Genomic DNA, 19038 nt, shown 5'->3' on the forward strand with positions numbered 1-19038 from the left:
AGCCAAGGACAGGTGACCCCAGCTGACCAAAGGATGTTCCAGACCATGACATCCTGCTCATTGCATACAGTGAGGGGAAGGGGAGTGGGTTGAGAGATGGAATTTGTCTTCTCAAATCTCCATTATGCACAATTGTGCCTTGGCCTCCTGGAGGTGCCTGCTCATGGGTAGCAGTGAATTAATTCCTGCTTTTGCTTTGCCTTTGTGCATGGCTTTTTCTTCACCTATTCTATTGTCTTTACCTACAAGTTTTCTCACTTTTACCCTTCCACTCCTGTCCCTGGTACCTCTGGCTGGGGAGTTGAGCAAGCAGCTACGAGGGGCCTGGGTCTAGCTAGGGTCTGTTCCCCTAAATATCAAAGCACTGTCACCTCAATCATTTTCTGAGGTTTCTCTCTTGCCAGGGGTGAATCAGTGACAACTCCCTCCTTCCTTTCCCCCCCAAATCTGCTGTATTTTACTTTATCAAATGCCAAACTGACACATCTCAAGGCCTTGCAGCTTGTGAATTGCTCTGGAAATGGCTGCTGCAAGAGGTCACTTCTGGGTCTCAAGTTGAACACCAAAAGTCAGTGGACCCTAGAAAACGCTGACATTGCTGAATGAACTCCAGTGTCAAGCCTGAATGAGAAACTGGGTTAATATCCCTGCTTCTGCTCTTCCTGCTGAATGAGATGTCTGCAAAAATCAGTTTAACTTCCTGTTGTTTGTTCTCTGTCATTGTTATTCATGATGAGCAAGAAGTTTGAAATGTTTATAATATCAACAGCTGTTTAAAGTACATATTGCTAGAACACAGTCTGTTCTGTGAAACAGAATAGATCCAGTGAAAAAAATGTATTCAAACATAATGTTGTCTTAGTAGTAAATGCTCTTCATAATTACTGTTTGTGGCTTATATCCAAGCTGACACCCTGGTTTGATACACAGATATGTTCTACCTCAAGCAGACATTCCTGAACTTCTTGGAATTTGTCTCCTTGTCATGGTTTAACCCTAGCTAGACCCAGGCCCCTCGTAGCTGCTTGCTCAACTCCCCAACCAGAGGTACCAGGGACAGGAGTGGAAGGGTAAAAGTGAGAAAACTTGTAGGTAAAGACAATAGAATAGGTGAAGAAAAAGCCATGCACAAAGGCCAAGCAAAAGCAGGAATTAATTCACTGCTACCCATGAGCAGGCACCTCCAGGAGGCCAAGGCACAATTGTGCATAATGGAGATTTGAGAAGACAAATTCCATCTCTCCACCCACTCCCCTCCCCTCACTGTATGCAATGAGCAGGATGTCATGGTCTGGAACATCCTTTGGTCAGCTGGGGTCACCTGTCCTTGGCTGTGTGTCCTTCCAGCCTCCTTTGCTCTGTGCTGCTCAGCAAGAACAAAACCATCTCTGTGTTACCAACCCTGTGTGTCAAACCAGGCTGTCAGCTTGGATATAAGCCACAAACAGTAATTATGAAGAGCAGAAGAGTTTGACATTGACATAATGCACATGTATTTACATACTCTAGAGAAGTATGCACTTACAGATGCATATATACACTTGTGTGTGCATGGATTTGCTATTATTATAGCCATAGATAGAAGTAGTTTAATTTGAAGGAGCTCAGCAATTTAACTTCCACACCTGACTTAGCCAGCCCTATCACATCCAATTCCTGGACAGGGATGAGCACACATTGTCTCATCTTTCAAAAGAATCTTTCAGAATTCCTCTTATGGAACTCTGCTGAAACAGTTTCACTCTTCAGCTTCAGTTCTTAGTACTACATAAATAAATTCTAAAATGCTTCATAGATATATATTAAAAAGGGACTGTAAGTTACTAACCTCCTTAATGGAGTCTTCATTAGGCAGCATTGAACACACACATGTGATGTAGGCTTGGCGAAAAGATGAAACATTTGCAATTTCTGGAGAATCTGCACACAATTTGGACAAGAAGGTGGCTTGGGGGATGCAGTTGGACTTCATCAAATGTTTGATTCGCATCTGCAGAAAGGAAGGCCCTTCTCGTGTAATCAATTTATTAGCTAGGAAAAGAAAAAATCCTTTGAGAACAGACCAATTTACAGATGGCACCTAAATGAAATTGTCTCACTGCATTCACACCTCTTCACAAATTTGGGTAGGGACTGTGTTTTTAGGAAACTCTAGGCATGGTGACAAATGACTCTGCATCCCCATGGATCCCCATTCCCTGTGGGTGGATCTCTGCATCCCCCATGGATCCCCATTCCCTGTGGGTGGATCTCTGCACCCCTTGTGGATCCCTAAGGGTTGTGGGTGGATCTCTGCATCCCCCATGGATCCCTACAGGCTGTGGGTGGATCTCTGCATCCCCCATGGATCCCTACAGGCTGTGGGTGGATCTCTGCATCCCCCATGGATCCCTACAGGCTGTGGGTGGATCTCTGCATCCCCCATGGATCCCCATTCCCTGTGGGTGGATCTCTGCATCCCCCATGGATCCCCATGGCTGTGGGTGGATCTCTGCATCCCTTGTGGATCCCTAAGGGCTGTGGGTGGATCTCTGCCTCCCCTGTGGATCCCCATGGCTGTGGGTGGATCTCTGCATCCCCCATGGATCCCTAAGGGCTGTGGGTGGATCTCTGCATCCCCTGTGGATCCCCAAGGGTTGTGGGTGGATCTCTGCATCCCCTGTAGATCTCTGCCTCCCCTGTGGATCCCCATGGCTGTGGGTGGATCTCTGCCTCCCCCATGGATCCCCAGGGGCTGTGGGTGGATCTCTGCATCCCCCATGGATCCCCAGGGGCTGTGGGTGGATCTCTGCCTCCCCCATGGATTCATGGATTGCAGGCACAGCTGTTTCACCATGGTCTCACCACAGCCTGCAGAGCAATCTCAGCTCCAGCACCTGGAGCACCTCCTCCCCCTCCTTCTCCACTGCCCTTGCTGTTTCCATGTTGTTTTCCCTCACATGTTTTCACCTCCTCCTCTTCTCTAGCTGGAATTCAAACTGCCCCCACTTTGTTTTGATTTTCTTCTTAAATCTGTCATCACAGAGGCCTTACCATCATTTCTAATTGGCCCAGCCTTGGCCAGCAGCATGTCCACCCTCAGAGCCACCAGGGACTGGCTCTGCTGGACATGGTGGAAGCTTCCAGCAGCTTCTCACAGAAGCCACCTCCATGTCCCCCCCCCACTACCCAAAATCAGGCTGTGCAAAACCAACATGATGAAATCATACACTTCAAAATATCTGTGGTGCTATTTCCAGCTTCACATAAATATCTTCACAAAGCCTTGGTACAAGTCTCCAGATCTGTACATCATTCAAAAGACTCTTGTGAATTAAGAGAGATGGTTCAACACACGCTTGTAATGCATTTGAACCAAGGAACAAACTGGCTGATGAACTGTACAAGAAGTCATGGAAATGCATGAGACATTCTGATAAACACAAACTAGAATGGTGCTCTGCAGCAGCTGTAGCCAACCAGTTACCTCTGGTGCATGCAAGAGACTCTGATTAGTCAAAAAAGAAAGCTTGCTTTAGACTAACAACTTAAGAAAATATTTCTGTTCAATGGCTCTTCCACTATGTTAGCATCTTATTATTACTATGCAAGATGGGATGGTAAGAAACCAAAATGGTATGTACACCTCTAAAAGAGAGGATGGCACAGAACAAGAAATTTGAAGTGCAGGAAGCATGAAAACTATTGCCCAAACAAACAAGAGTGTGTTCTAACAGACACTACACTAGCTGGGAGAAATCTCACAACGTGCACCTGAGCAGAAAACTCATTTCAGGGGCCAGGTAACTCATTTCAGGGGCCTGTAGTGAAACTTGTATTCTGCAGGAATCAGCTTAGTGGTCCATTAGAGAATTATTTCAAGATTTAAATTATGGTAATGGTTTCTGTTTTTCACAGGACAAACCTCTGAGCATTAAACTCTTGATCCAGCTGACACTTCACATTAAAGGAACTTCAATGGATAAAGCAAAAGGAACTGCCTGACCAGGAGGCAGCCTGCAGTAAGATCTCCAGTTGCTAGGAAACAAGCTCCTCTCTTCCTTAAAAACTGCATCTGTATGACACTGGGCTTGAATCCCCATCGAGGAAAGCTAACAGTGCTTCAATATGGATACTTCATGTTATTTGATGCTACCACAACAGATGGCCAGGACATCAGTGCTGAGGGAGAACTCCCACAAAGCTGGATCACCCACTATCCATCAGCCACCCCTTCAGGTGGAACTGCTATTCATGGAGTGGGCTTTAGTGCCCACAAGCAATTCAAAGCAATTCTCCAAGTCCCTATTTCTACACCTCCTGGCTCACAGAATATTCCTCTTCTGAATCTGGAAAAAAGAAGTAAAGGACGTACTAGAAAGAAAATACTCTTTTAACCTCCCCTAAGAATTCTTAAGATTTCCTCTTGTTTACACAGCTAGACATGCACTTGGCAACTGCTTAAATGAAGTTTTACTTCAGTGTCAGAGCCAGCTAGTCAAGACATGGGGAATATTTTAAGACTATTTGCAGTCAGTGAAATGAAACGCTTCCAGTTTAACAGTTACACTTTTATCTCCAGCACAAATGAGAAACTTCGATGGAGGTGGAAGCTCTGCCAGAATGCACAAGAGGGTCTCAGCTTGCTGCAGTCTTTGAGAGCAGTCAGTTTTCACATGCTCCCCCACCAAGGGTGGCAGGTCTGTGCCCTCAGGCCAATTCTTTCACACCTAAACGAGCGTGTAGTGAGTTCTGCAAAGGAGACAAATGACAAACTGAGCTCCTCTATCATGCGGATGTAAGTGATGATGGTAGGAGCAAAATGCAGAAATGAGTCACCAGTCAGACATCTGTCCTAGCACTCAGCTTTACTCTAAAGTAGAAAGTTTCCTCTTTTCCTGAAAAAGGAACAGAAACTGAGGAATAGACAGCAAAATGAGAGATGTTTTCCCTCAGAGAACCTAATTTTGTACTCAGTCCTAAATCTGTTACATTTCCATACATGTCCATGAACAGATTTTCTTGTTCCTTCTCTTCCTAGCTCTCCTGCTGTTATGTGTTCTGTCACAGTGCTCTATCAAACTTCTCAAGACTAAAACAGCTTGCTAAAAAAAAATCAGCACAGACACCCTGCAACCCTTCCCCCCAAACCCTTTGGCCTAAAGGGCAGCGCAGTTTCCAACCCAACACACATTTTAAGAGCTCTCTTAAGCCAGGACCAAATAGTAACAATAAGAGATCCTTCACTCACTCAAAACGCTTGCAGTGAAAGATAATTTAAGTTACACCACAATGTTATGAATACAACCTTTATAAAGCATGAAAAGACTCTGTGGTCTCCATGATGAACATTCCAGAGAAACATCATCTTGGGTGAGCATTTCTGCTGAAAGTCCCGGTGGAACAGGACAAAAGGACCGGTGCTGATGTGCAGTAAGGTGTGTTGAGTATGCACAGCTGGCACTGAGCTCTGGGTATTATACAGCAGCAGCTGTTGCATGGTTATCCCAGCTGTCCTTCAAACCAACTCTCATCAAGACAGACATCCCAAGTTGTTGGAATTCATCTGCTGCACTCAGCAACAAGCTGACCCCAACCTCCTTGGTTCTGGGTTTGTTAAGGCAAAAGTGGGGGAAGTTCTGGAATCAGTATTAAAGCTTTTTAAGTATTAAAGTTTTGGAATCAGTATTAAAGCTTTTTAAGTATTAAAGTTTTGGAATCAGTATCAAAGCTGCCTGAGGCACAGGACGACATGGGATGTCACAACTGTTCACAGCATCAACTATCAGGTTGCTGGTCCCACCAGGATGCTGGTGTTGTTTAGCCACCTAAAAGGCCTAAATTGAAATTATTTTGTTAAAGCCCTTTCCTCAAGCAAATATTAATGCCCCAACCAACCATCCTCAGCAGCTGACAGTAAAAATTAGGAGCCACCAGCCTAGCACATGGCAGTGCAATTTGTTAACAGCCATAGAAGCAACAGAACCCACTGCAATGCTGCTGTGAAACTTTTGCTGGAACAAATTTGGCAAACCATATTCATATTTGATGTCAGTTCCTTTTCCAGGCCAGTGCATAAAAAAAAACAGAATTAAAATATAGAACTCTAAACAAGAAAGGCAGGAACCTGACACACCTTCAGGATTGTTCACTCAAGTAAGCATCTGATGACCATTAACATGAACTACCAGTTCACAAACCACAGCTTCAGCTAGGCACACCGAGCCACTCTCACATCTGGCTCACAGAAGCAAAAACTACTCAGGTACTCATCACAAAACCCCAAAAAGCATGAAATACAGACTATTCAAAGAAATTAGGCTTTAGATGACTGAAAGAGACACTTTGTGAAGCTGCTGTTGTACTGAAGGTGAAAATGGCAGTTGGACTAAGGCAACTGAAAATCCATTGCACTGGAGCCTCTTCTGCAGCCCCTGCTCCCAAGTCTGAAAGCAGAACTGCCATCCCTTCTGGGACCTGCAGGAAATACACTTTGATTCCTCCCATTTCTATCAAATGGAGCCTGCTAGCACAGAACATCATACAGATCAAAGAAGTGACACAAGTGAAAGAGCAAAGACAAACCTTGTAACTCACCAGTGACTTACAATCTACTACAGAAATTAGCATTTACTTGGTATCATTCTAAAGATAACAAATGATTAAGTTAATTTAGTAGACATCTAGAGATAGTTGCTTAATACCAACTCCAACCATGTCCTACACAAGGCCAAGAGACTAATTCCAGCTGCTCAGAGCAAGGGGAAACACAAACCAAGGTTTCCAAGATTGCCACAAATGCAAGACACATGGTAGAAGCAACATTTTAGGCAGGTATTCAACTTCTCAGAAGTACCCTTTACTTAAAATGTCTAACAGTTTACTTGAGAAATGTGCTTTTGTTAGATTTGTCTAATACAGGATTCCTGAGTCCCATTCAGACTGTTTAGGTGTGCCTGTGGACTATTCCAGACTACCTAAAAATGCACCTGTGCAGAAGAGCTCCAATGAATGCCACAGAACCACAGAATTAACGATATTGGAAAAGACCTTTGAGATCATCACGTCCAACCTATGACCTAACACCTCCTCATCAACTAAACCATGGCACTGAGTGCCACCTCCAGTCTGTTCCCAAACACCTCCAGGACTGTGACTCCATCCCCTCCCTAGGCAGACCATCCCAGTGCCCCATCACTCTTTCAGTGAGGAATTTTTTCCCCATGTCCAGCCTAAAATTCCCCTGATGCAGCTTAAGACTGTGGCCTCTTGGCCTGTCACTGCTGGCCTGGGAGAAGAGGCCAACCTCCCTCTGACTACAGCCTGCAGTAGCTGAGGAGAGTGAAAATGTCCCTTTTCTCCAGGTTACACACCCCAGCTCCACCAGGCACTCCTCCTTCACCAGCCTTGCCCTTCTCTGGACATGGTTGAACACCACAATGTCCCTCCTGAGCTGAGGGCCCAGAACTGGACACAGCACTCAAGGTGCAGCCCAGCCACTGCTGAGTACAGGGGCAGGAGCAATTCCCTGCTCCTGAAATAGAGATTTTTGGAGTTCACTCCAATTAGCAATATGAATTAAGCAGTTAAAGTTTAGCCTGTAGAACTATGTGTTGAATTTTAACCTTTTTACTTAAGAAACCTCTGCCATGATACAAAGGGCATAGGAAAATGCAAATTTCTGAAGCTTCTTGCATAAAGAACAACACCAGAGAAAACCAAGTGATGCAAAGAGCCCAGATAAAGAGACTCCTCCATCTCCAAGCTGATCAAGGCCGACAGACTAAGCACCAAGGGACCAAAAGAACGTGCACAAAGGAGAAAAGTTCAAATGTGCAAGCACCACAGCAAACAAGGCATGCCCAGAAGGGCGTGGATCTGATTACCATGGGAGGGGAGAACAGGCAGGGCCAGGGTTGAATATGCATGGAAAGCTGTGCAAGGTAATGAACATGGAACACCTTGGTGAATGAAGATGTGGGTCAGACTGAAGCTCAGGGCACAATTTTCAGGAGAGCTATCTCACTTGTGCTGGGTGCTGACGTACACAGCATACACCCAGTCCCCAACTGTATCTGCTCGTGGAGTTTATTGATTCTCTGCATCGCTTCACTCCTGCTGCCTGCAGCACTCCTGACCCTGGCCAGGACATGGAGCCACTCTGGCTCGTGTCCAGCTGCTGTCCAGCAGCACCCCCAGGTCACTTTCTGCCCAGCCACTGTCCCCAGCCTGCAGCGCTGCAGGGGGTTGGGAAACTCCTACACTTTGGCCACAACAGAGTGGTTTTGAATGCAATCACTTCTTTTATAAACTCTTGGTATTGGTATTGTTGCTGTCACTGTTCATTTTCTTATCTCGTTGCTGTTTACAAGTGAATTGTTCTTAACTCAGCCCTTGTCTCCTCATCAGAGGGGGTGAGGGAAAAGGGAGCAGCTGAATGGGGCTAAATGTTTCCAGCTGATATTAAATCACACCAGTTCAAATGTTTCTGCCATGCTATTAACACCTGACATGAAGGCCAGTGAAAACTGCAGTTCAAACTGGCTGCTGTTTTTTTAGCACAAGTAGCAACATATGTCTCAAGAACTGTAACATGTTTCTATTTATTTATTAAAAGTTCTGACATACTTCAACTCAAAGAGAGGCTACCCAAAGCCAGAACGGAAGAAAACTTAAAATACTTTTTTTTCCCTCCTTAATTTTTAAGAGTTTAAAATAAACTCTTCCTCCCTTCTGTATTATTTTAAACTTTAGACTACCAGAGGTAAACTGCAGTCTAGTGCACAGTTAATGAAACAGATAAAATAGCTACAAGTACTTAATGGCGCCACTAATGGGAAAAAAATTCAAAGTAAAGAAAGAATTTATTAAAAGACATTAGAAAGACTATATTACATAAAGTGACACTAGCACCTCCTGTTCCTCACCTCTCAGCAGTTTCTGAATCAAGATCTTATTTCCACAGTCTACACACAAAGTGCCTCCCAACCTAGAGTTAATAACACTCCACACTGCCCTTCCACGTGAATCTTTTATGCCTCTGAAAAGTATGGACATACTCAATTCCTCCCTGTGAAGAGTTCAGGAAAACATTTAAAAGCACAGAGTTATGAGAAACAAATCATCTCAGGAGGAAAAATTTCTGTATTTTTATGATCGAAGAAGAAATCATTATTTTTAAAAATGGAGTTTCAAAATATTCAAACTGATGGATAGTACAGTCCAAGCAGAGATGCATTGGTTGTACAGTTGGACACATTATTCAAAATGCCAGTGAGACAGTTTCATAATAAATATTATTTAAATATTATTTAGCAACATATAAATACTACCCCACAACACAATTCAAAATGCAACTCTTCTGTCTTCAAGTCACTGCTTACCCACCAAAACTGCCCCAAGTAATTTCTGAACAACCACACATCATCTCTAAAAACACACTCTTACCTTCCTCAGTTTCTACTGGTTGCTGGGATAGAATTTTAAGAAGAACTGGATTTTTCCATACCCCTTCCCTTGTGATATCCACCAATATTTGGAGGTTGTTATTCCCAAATTCCAGTAAAGCATCATGTGAATCCTATAAAATGTAAAAAAAAGTCATTAAGAGTCTTAGCTAAAAATTAAGCCAATGTAATTTTACAGTATCTATCCCAACATTTCACTACATGCTAATGCTTTCACACTATTCCTCTCAGTCATTACTGCTTTGACAAGTTTGCATTGGGATTTTAATAGTCCAATGTCCTTTCACTTCTCTAATCCTACTGCAAAACATTCCAATTTCTGACTGAGCTGGCTAAAATGGCTCAAATCAAAAAGCCTATTCTGCAGTTGTAACTCTTCTGCAATTTTTATGGTTCTCCATGTACATGTGTGTATATATATAAAAACCAGGAATTGTATAAAAGACAAAGGATGATTTTGTATCAAAGCATATAATGCTATTGAATAACTCAGAAGAAAGAGTGGATTTTCAAAATGAATAACACAATGGTAAGAGTCTAAAATTGCACATTTAGTGTTTCCACTAAAGATGAGCCAGTCAATTCACTGTGAGAGTCATGAGAGCCATCAGTCACTGGCTGAAGAATGCCATGGGATATTCCATCATTAAGATGAAAACTTTCTTCTAGTGCAAATGAAGATGCAGATTTCTTAGACACTAATCTATATCCAGTGCATTTATTCTAAGATCCAGGGATGATTTGATGCTCTGAAGCCTGACCCAGAGACTCTCCATGAGCAGCAGGCCTCCACAAAACCTCTGTACACAGCACATGGCTCAGAGTGATCAGAGACCTACTGCTTTCAGTTCTGGGAATCTGAGGAGTGAAGGAGGAATTTAAATAAGACATTACACATGGGAAGAATCTAGAGTCTAACACAGAAAAGAAAGCAGCTTAAAACAAATTCCAGGCATTTGATGTCCCTATTAGAGAAACAAATGTAGAGTGACTTGAACTGAAAGCATTAAATATCATCTTTCAGAATTTCCTAATGCTGACAAATAAAGCCAGCTAACTGTGAGCAATTTGTGGCTACACCTTCAGTAAAAATGCTTCTCACAGCAGATCTTAAGTTCAATATGTGGCAATTCCCCCTCCTTCTGCTGAGCTGTGTGTCAAGTTTGTATTTTTAACACAATCTTTAACCTCAGGCTTGCTTTTGATAGCCTCTGTTGTACCTTTACTGGAGAAAGGTTTCTAGTGACTTGAAGAAATCACCAAGAGTAAGAAACCCTGGAGAACTACAGGCCAGTCAGCATAGCCTGACCCCAAAAAGAACATGGGACAAATTCTCCTGGAAACTACATCCAGTAATCTGACTGCCTTCTGTGATAAGCTGCAGATGATATTAGTCATACTTGGCAAGGCTTCTGACAATCTCCCACAGTATCTTGAAAACCAAATTGTTAAAATAAGGAAAAGTGGACAAAATGCAGGTAAAAAAACCAGCTCAACAGCCAGACTAAAAAGGCTTTTGACAAACTGTACAAGCCCAACTGGCAGCTGTCTCCCAGTAGCACTTCTCAGGGTGAGCTGAATTTTTAACACATTTATTGTCTGAATAATGGGATAAAGCACATTCATTATCTGCCAGTCCTACAGAAGCAGAGAGCAGCTGACACTGCTGGGCAGCCATCAGGACATCCCTGACAGGGACTCAGGGAAGCTCCACACAGGCAAATGGAAGAGCTGCTCATGGTACAACCTCCAGTATGAGAACAGCTTGGTCACTGTCCCAAAGTGACAACAACACAGGTTGGTCACAAAAGCCCAACCTTTGGCGGATATCCAAGCTTGGCTGGATTCCAGTTTGGCACCACAGGTCTCCAGGGACTGTGATTTATGTGTAGGTCAGCAGTGAGACCTTACTGCAAACAAGGCTAGCTCTGCTGAACAGCCTCAAACACAGCATGACCAAGAGATTCCTGAAGTGCTTATTCCCATTTGGCACTTTTGAAACTCCACTGCAGTACAACACCGAGTTTGCAACTGTCCTGTACCATTCATGTGCCACAGTAATGCACATCCAGCACAGACCACCAAGTGCAGAAGAGAGGGTGAAAAGGAAAATCTTAGAGGTGTCTTTATCTTCCCTATATTGCCAGAAGGTAGCTGGAGCTGTCTAGTGAGGGAGTCACAGGAAAGGAAATTCCCTAAGTGTGTGTGCAGGAAGTGTTGCCATTTGTAAACACTCATTTTGAAAGGACTAAAGGAAATTTGTGCATTTTCCATTGCTTAAAGACAACGTGTGGTGGGGCAGGACCCAAAGCAAGCTGACTGAAGAAAGGCCTCTCACTCTGAGTGAAGAGGTGGATCAGGTAACTGAGCTGTCTTCCAGCACACTCTGCCACAACAGAAAACTTCAGAGAGCTGCAGATTGAACACAGTGAAACTCCAAAATATGTCTGAAAGCACACTTTGTGGAAGTCAGTGCTTCTGCCCTATATGAGTATTTTTCCAACTACAAGAAAAAAACCAAACCAACATCAGAGTGAACAAAACCCCAGACATTAGGAGTTCTTTCCAAATGCAGAACTATAGTGCAGACTTCCACCTTCTAAGGACCATAAATTAGAAGTCTCATAGCTGAATGCAACAATCAAGCAGCTTTGGTAACTTTAACAATCTCATCTTCCTTAGCAGTACTAAAGATTTTCTGTAGCTATTGCCACAAAGTTAATTTTATTTTTAGATAACCTTTGTAACTGTGTTCCAACTGTTAGCTCATAGCAACCTGCTAACTGAAATCATTAAAGACCACACTACTTCTAAAAGTGATTATAAAGGAAGTAAAACTAAGGAGTAACTTATTGGTAAAACCACCTCAAAAATCAGGTGTTGGTATTGGTAGAGGAGTTGGTGTTAATTGGCAGATGCAAAGATAGCCAAGTGGGATGCTTGCAATGACTGATTTCTGGTCTTGAGCCTGAAATGCCACTCAGAAGGTGTAAAGTAATTTTGGAGAGTCACACCTGGATGCTAAAGGCACAATGGACTTTACATGCTCTTGACCAGAGCTCCAACTGCCCTTAGCTATCAGCACTGAGAGACTGACACACAAAGGTTTCAGCCTTTGAATTTGAATTTAATTTTCCTTTGAATTGAAGGACTTGAGAACATCACTTTAGCAATCCTTAGGCTCACACAGCTGCTCTTCCTCTCAAGTCTTTGCTTTCACTGCATGCTGGAACAGTGAACAGAACTCACCACAAAGACCCTCAGAGAAGAAGAGGGTTTGTTTTGTTTTGTTTTGCTTTTTAAAACTAAAACATGATCAATTCCCCCCTTGACACTGAGCTAAATGGCATGCCAATAGAACCAGCCAGGTGAATGACACACAATGCTTAACACAATGCTACTGCCAAAAGATGCTCAACTTGCAGCCTCAGGATAGCTTTAAAAACACCACTGGAAAACAAAAAACTGATCTAAATTTGCATCCATGAAGCACCTAACCACAGCCCAGTTTCTGTAACTGATGGTTATGTCCTATGGGAAGTCTATGTATATTATCTTCAGTCTTGAGGATGACTAAGAAAACAGCTACAGGTGTGCAGGTAGACAAGATACTGGATCTCACCTAAAAAATCAACAGAAGCTCATTTCAACAACCTCTACTTCAGGCCTTTGCCTACATGTCACACAGCATTAAGTTTTTTCAACACAACAGGTTGCCAGAGCATCCATGGTAAATTCTCTTCCCTCACACTCATGTCACAGCATTGATCTCCCTCAGTCTTAAGTATAGATCAGGTCAAAGACTAACTCCAAAACCCATCAGCATTTAAGAGCCTGTGTGCTCAAACTTCACCCTGAAGGCTGATCTGATGAGCTTTCATCAGCTTTATTCAGCACAGGTGCTACGCCCTAGAAAGGGGTGGAACCAATCAAAGCACTGAGGAGCTCAGAAACAGCCAGAGCAGCCCATTCATCTGCCATCACTGCTGGAAGGACATGGCTGACAGAAAGAAATTTAAAATTATAGAACCTGGACAGAGGTTAGGTACTGAAAATATAACTGTCCCTCTGATTATGACATTCAATGATTCAGACACCAACTAAACAAGGATTTCCCAAGAGCAACTGTTCCCTAAGCTGAGGGGTTCAGGATGCAGAGCCAGCAGAGCCCAGCCCAGCTATGGGGATCCATCACATTTCAGCACCTCTGTATTGAGGGCTGAAAGGACCTAAGAAGGTGAGAAAGAAGAGGCTTTTGATACAGGCAAACTGATTTGCTGAGTGTTTGAGATTCAGGGTATTTCAAATTTCAAAATACCAAATATAAAATTCACCAACATATGTAGCATAAATATTTAACTGACTATCACTACACTCCCCTTCCACTACAGTGCTTAGCTGAACCATATTGGATCTGCTGAAGAATATAAAGCTAATATTAATGGGAATATATGCAGAAAATCTATTATGAATACATCAAAAGTCCTTGAAGAAACTTAATGCAACATTTACATATATAGATCTCATTAAGTTACTACAACACCATAAACAGGTTCTAAAGAGCAGAACATAAAACATTTCATCCTAGATGAAGTCAGGATAGAATAATACAGTAAGAGCCTATGGACAAGGCTCAAAAGAAAAGACAAGCCTTGAAACAGTTTACTGAAGACATCAGGATTTTTCAGTCCTGGCAGTTTAGAGTGATCAGCATCTACTACAGCTTCACAGAAGTTTTTGGCTTATGCTCTTCCTCAACTCACAGCTTTTCTAAATAAAGTATTGATGCTCTTTGTAAGGCTTGAAGGGAACCCTGTTCCACAACCCATATTCAATACCCAAAGCAAAACATCTCTGCTCCCACTGAGGATGTTTTTGAATGCATGGTTTTACCTTCTTCACCTAACTAGGTTATATCAATCCACACAGTACCTCTCCACTGAGCTCCTCCCCCAGATTGTTTACTTGTATCAAGAGCCCTGTTTTAATTCTGCCCAAATCCTTTCTCATATTTTACAGCTTTCCCCCACTTGTACCTGCATCTTTTTGCTTGCTGCCACTAAATAAATCCATGCAGAGACTCCTGCCATACAATCTCACATCTTGTTTTCATTTTGCCTAAGCTGCCTCTGATCTTGCTTAGGGATGAGGAAAACTGGACTCGTGGGTGACTGCAAGGCATAACTGCTGTTATTCAGGATACCAGAACAAACAGGTTCAGACACCAAATAAAGATTTTGACAGCATTTTGTGTGTCCAGTATAAACTGGACATCAGTGACACTCCCAGGTCTAGGACAGTCCCCATACCTTGATGCTTTGAAATGCAAGCCCTCACTCACCTTTCACACTCCTGGGATGAAAATTTATTTGAAGCTTCACTGACTGCCATTACCTGTGTAGATTGTTACAGAGCAACAATTACTGCAGGCAGATCCAAAAAATACCTCCCATATTAGGGTTACAGTCCTCTGAAGTCAAGCTTGTTCATTTTGTTAGGAAAGCAATAAGCTCAGTCTTGGGCATGTGCTAACATAATATTCTGTGGTGCTTTCCTACTGGATTTGCCTGGAGATCTGCACATCACAGTCACACACAGGTTTTAAACCTACAAGACAGCCTACAAGTGATTCCTGTCCCTATTGCCCTTCATATGACTCACATGCTCCTCCTGTGGTGACAACTGGGTTCCTACTGTACTCCAGGCAGGGTAGAAGTGTTGTCATCCTCATACCTCTGCCAGAGAGCTACTTCAAAATCTTATTAGAAACACCTCTTTGTAAAAGTCCACAAAGCTCTTCAGCAAGTTTTCAGAGTATCACCATGTTTAATCAGCTCACTATCTGAACTATGGGCAGCATTAGGTGAGTGCTAAACTTGGAAGCTGTAGCTTCAAAAAGTCACTACAAAAGCCAGCTATATATTACTACTCCTGACAGCAGCACTTCTTGAATTTTCCCTTAGTTCTAAAAGTTGACATGAGAGATCTGAGCTTTGCCACCCTTTGCAGAACCCCAGAAGATAAGGGCTCACATGTATGGCCCAAACACCAACAGTGAGATGCTGAGGACCCAACAAATTGTTGGTAATAAGACACAAGGATTGTTGCTAATAACACATTGTGAAAAAGAACAAAATGTGGCTGGAGAAGTTACCTTAACCCTTTATCCAACCCCTCCTGCTGTGTGCCTACATAGCAGCTAAAGCACTAATACACCAATTTCCATGCCAAGCATGTAATTTACTAAGAAAATTTTGGGTTTGTGCATCCTCTGAGTTCTGGAGATTCTTAAGGCCACAAGGGTTTACAAATCTTGGATGCTCTGTCCCTCTTAAGAGTGGGACATCACACCCTTCTACTGCTGGAATTTAACAGCTCCCTTCCAAAATATTCAGCATAAACAGAGCCATCTCATCAGACTAAAAACCTGCTCTCTATTGACATATCAATGTTCAATCACTCATCTCAAAATCCTAGAAATGCACAGATCTGTTACATCATAAAAACAACTAAACTTGGTAACAAGAATTCTCCTTGCAGATCCCTCCAGTTAAAAGCTAGTAACATTTTTAGAGCTGCACTGTAACTCTGCTATAGTGAAAAAAAGCCTATATATGCCCTCCCATATTCCAAACATCTTGTTTCAAGTCTAGGCCATCTCAGTTACAACTTATTTGCCTTTTAGTGTAAGATAAGATCACAAGGCTTAGGGGAGACCTTACCACCACCTTCCAGTATTTAATGGGTAGCTACAAAAATCAATGGATAATCCCTTTTTACAAGAACTCACATGGAAAAGACATGGTGTAATGGGTACAAGTTACTCCTGGGGAAATTCTGATTGGACAACCAAGGAACATTGTTCCAGTGGCTGAATCTTCTCATTATGAAAAATCTCCTCAGGGAACTGATGTATTCTCCAACATTGAGCAATTTAAAGATTTAGCTGGACTAAATCCAGATAGATCCTTGTCACCACTGAGGCAATAGGATTTAAACTATCCAAACTGCATTTCTTTCTATTACCAAGTACATGCCACATACAACTATTTCATGATAGTAAATATTCCATGATATTTCAGGAAAAGGAGGTTTCTCTGCACCTTGACTCACTCAAGCACAGACCATCTCTGTCCCTTCTGCTGCTAGCAGGACTACAAAGCTCTGCTAGACTGCTTCTCAGTTTCAAGTGACAGGTTTATTCATCTTCAGTCTACTGAAAAGTTTTCACACCTCCTGTTTCCTTGACTGCAGGGAAAACAAAAATAGAAACTCAGTACTAGCATCTTCAGAGCTAATGCAGCAGTAGCCAAACCTCAGGGACTGAGAAAACCCCCAGTCAAATGGGTATAAGGTCATGCAATAAAGACAGCTGCAAGGTCTAAGCCACTTCCAACTACTTCCTGTCAGGATCCTCACTTCAGTAACTTGTAAGTGAGATTAGCTCCCACCTCCACCAGTCACAGCTAATAGCAGAAACAGAGCAGTCCCTGGTCCTGGAGTTCATATCCACCAATATGAATACAGCACTACCGCCCCTGTCTTTCAGCCCCATGAGGAACAGCAGTTCCTGCAGACAGCCAGGTACAACCTCCAGACTAAAACCCAGAAAACATCTCTTCTTCCTGCACAGTCTACATCAGCCACCTTGATTTGAGTGTAGGAATGCTGTAGTATGAGCTTATTTCAGCACCACCCATAAAGAAACACTTCTAAGAACCACCTGGACTAAAGACCTGCCCTAGCATTTCCATCCCTCTCCAATCAGGTACAGACACTAACCTGCCACTCAGGCCTCCACAAAAGCTCTTTTATCATCAAAGCAATGCTTCAGAGCTGTTACAGCACTTCACTGAACTCAGTCTGTCTCTCCTACAAATCATTCAACCAAGCCTCAGTCAGGTTCAGCAGTGTGGTTATAAATGTGCTCTTGGGCATTAAGGCTCCCAGTACAGTTGCTGCAGTCAGACTTTTGCTGCTCAGAAATCCTTGCTGCCTAGGTAACAGCAATGCAGGACAAGTGGAACTCAGGGGAAGGGTAGAAGAGAAGGAATACAACTGCAGCCTTGTTTGTTTGTTTGTTTTTAATATGTAAATTGCAAAAAAGAAATTCAGAAGACTTACCTGAATGGATTGATGGAATCCTAACCACACCTCATGTGGCAATTCACTTTCAGGAATTGAAAGCAGTAGCTCAAAACAACTCCTGGAAAAGCAAAAGGCAAGTAAACAAGCTACCTGAACACATTCTCTTGTTACATTAAATAACATTTCTGGCACATACTACTCAGTATTCAGCTAAGCAATGACAGTAACACTGAAACATGTTAGATTGTGCAAACCAATTAAAGGCCTGAAACAGCCTGTAAATCAGGCATGATTCATCATAAGGAAACAGGGCTCCTTTTACTACATGCAATCTCTCTAATTTAAGACTGCAGCTACTCTTATCATAAAGATAGTCCATTCAATGTAGCCCAGGAACATTGCATCACAGGATTCTATTCTTTCTTCTCAAAGGAAACCTAGTAACCATTCTAAATAAAGCTCACTGGAGTCCAGCATGGTTTCTGCCTAGAGGGAGAATGAAAGCCAGCTTCACCTAACTCAACATTTCAGCACTGATATAGATAGGAAAAAAACCCCTGAGAAACAGCTTGACAGGAGACACATGCATCAGCACCAAAATGGATCTGGACAAGATATGTCAAGAGAGCATCAGCACCTAGAAACACTTTCTGAGCCTTTGATGCCAAAGGGGGAGCATTCCAATGCCTCCAGCACAAACTGCAGCCTGCCAGGGCAGGACTGCTGCCTGGGCTGCTCTCAAACAGGAGCTATCCAGCCTTGTACAGAACATGCATTGCCTGAAACCCTACTGAACAATTAGACCCAGCCAAACTAAAAGTGTTAACCATGACACCCTGCCTAGACATTCACAAGACTTCCACACAGCAGAAGCGTTTTCATAAATGTGACAATATAAGGAAAGAAAACTAATCTAGGACACCACCTATTAAAAACCACTATTAGCTTTTTTATAAGCTACATCTACACTGTTAGATAGTTTCAACTCTTGCTACTTTTTCTTCAAAACATCCTCTCAAATATTAAATAGAAGATGGATAGGGCAACACGTTCAGACAGAAGAACTGAGCGTGGGGAAGTAGAAAAGGAAGAGAAGACCATGAAGCAAACATGATTTTCAGATTTACTTAGTACTCCAAAATAATGTCCATCTTCCTCCTGACTAATGCATTGAACAGCTACCTACCAAATGCTATGCCCACTCAGATTCAGCAGCCATATACATCAACAGGTCCAAATGGATGAATATTGAATAAGTATCTGGCCATCCTTCTCACATTTCATACATTTGAGTTCACTCCCAACCCTGGCTTCTTGAAAGAGAGGCTGTTGCAAAAAGCTCTAAGTACTTTTATTAGATTGGCAGAAAACACAACAGCCTTTCCCACTGTCATTCCATCATTATTCACACCATTAGGCACAAGACTGCTGCTGATGAAAAAGCTGCCAACAGGAGCACCAGACATTGCCACTGTCACAGGTCTCAATAAAATAAATAGGACTT

At 42.7% G+C, this 19038-nt stretch overlaps 1 protein-coding gene across 1 annotated transcript in view; it reads right to left on the reverse strand.

Annotated features, from left to right (window-relative positions):
• The window catches only part of RLF (RLF zinc finger), a 36816-nt gene that overhangs the window by 7244 nt on the left and 10534 nt on the right, over positions 1 to 19038 (reverse strand). Inside the window, 3 exon segments of the mRNA XM_036396986.2 lie at positions 1829 to 2031; positions 9427 to 9559; positions 17571 to 17652. Coding sequence (XP_036252879.1) covers positions 1829 to 2031; positions 9427 to 9559; positions 17571 to 17652 — 418 coding nt within the window.

The sequence above is a fragment of the Molothrus ater genome, chromosome 24 (genome assembly GCF_012460135.2).
Source record: "Molothrus ater isolate BHLD 08-10-18 breed brown headed cowbird chromosome 24, BPBGC_Mater_1.1, whole genome shotgun sequence".
In the NCBI taxonomy this organism is placed as follows: Eukaryota; Metazoa; Chordata; class Aves; order Passeriformes; family Icteridae; genus Molothrus; species Molothrus ater.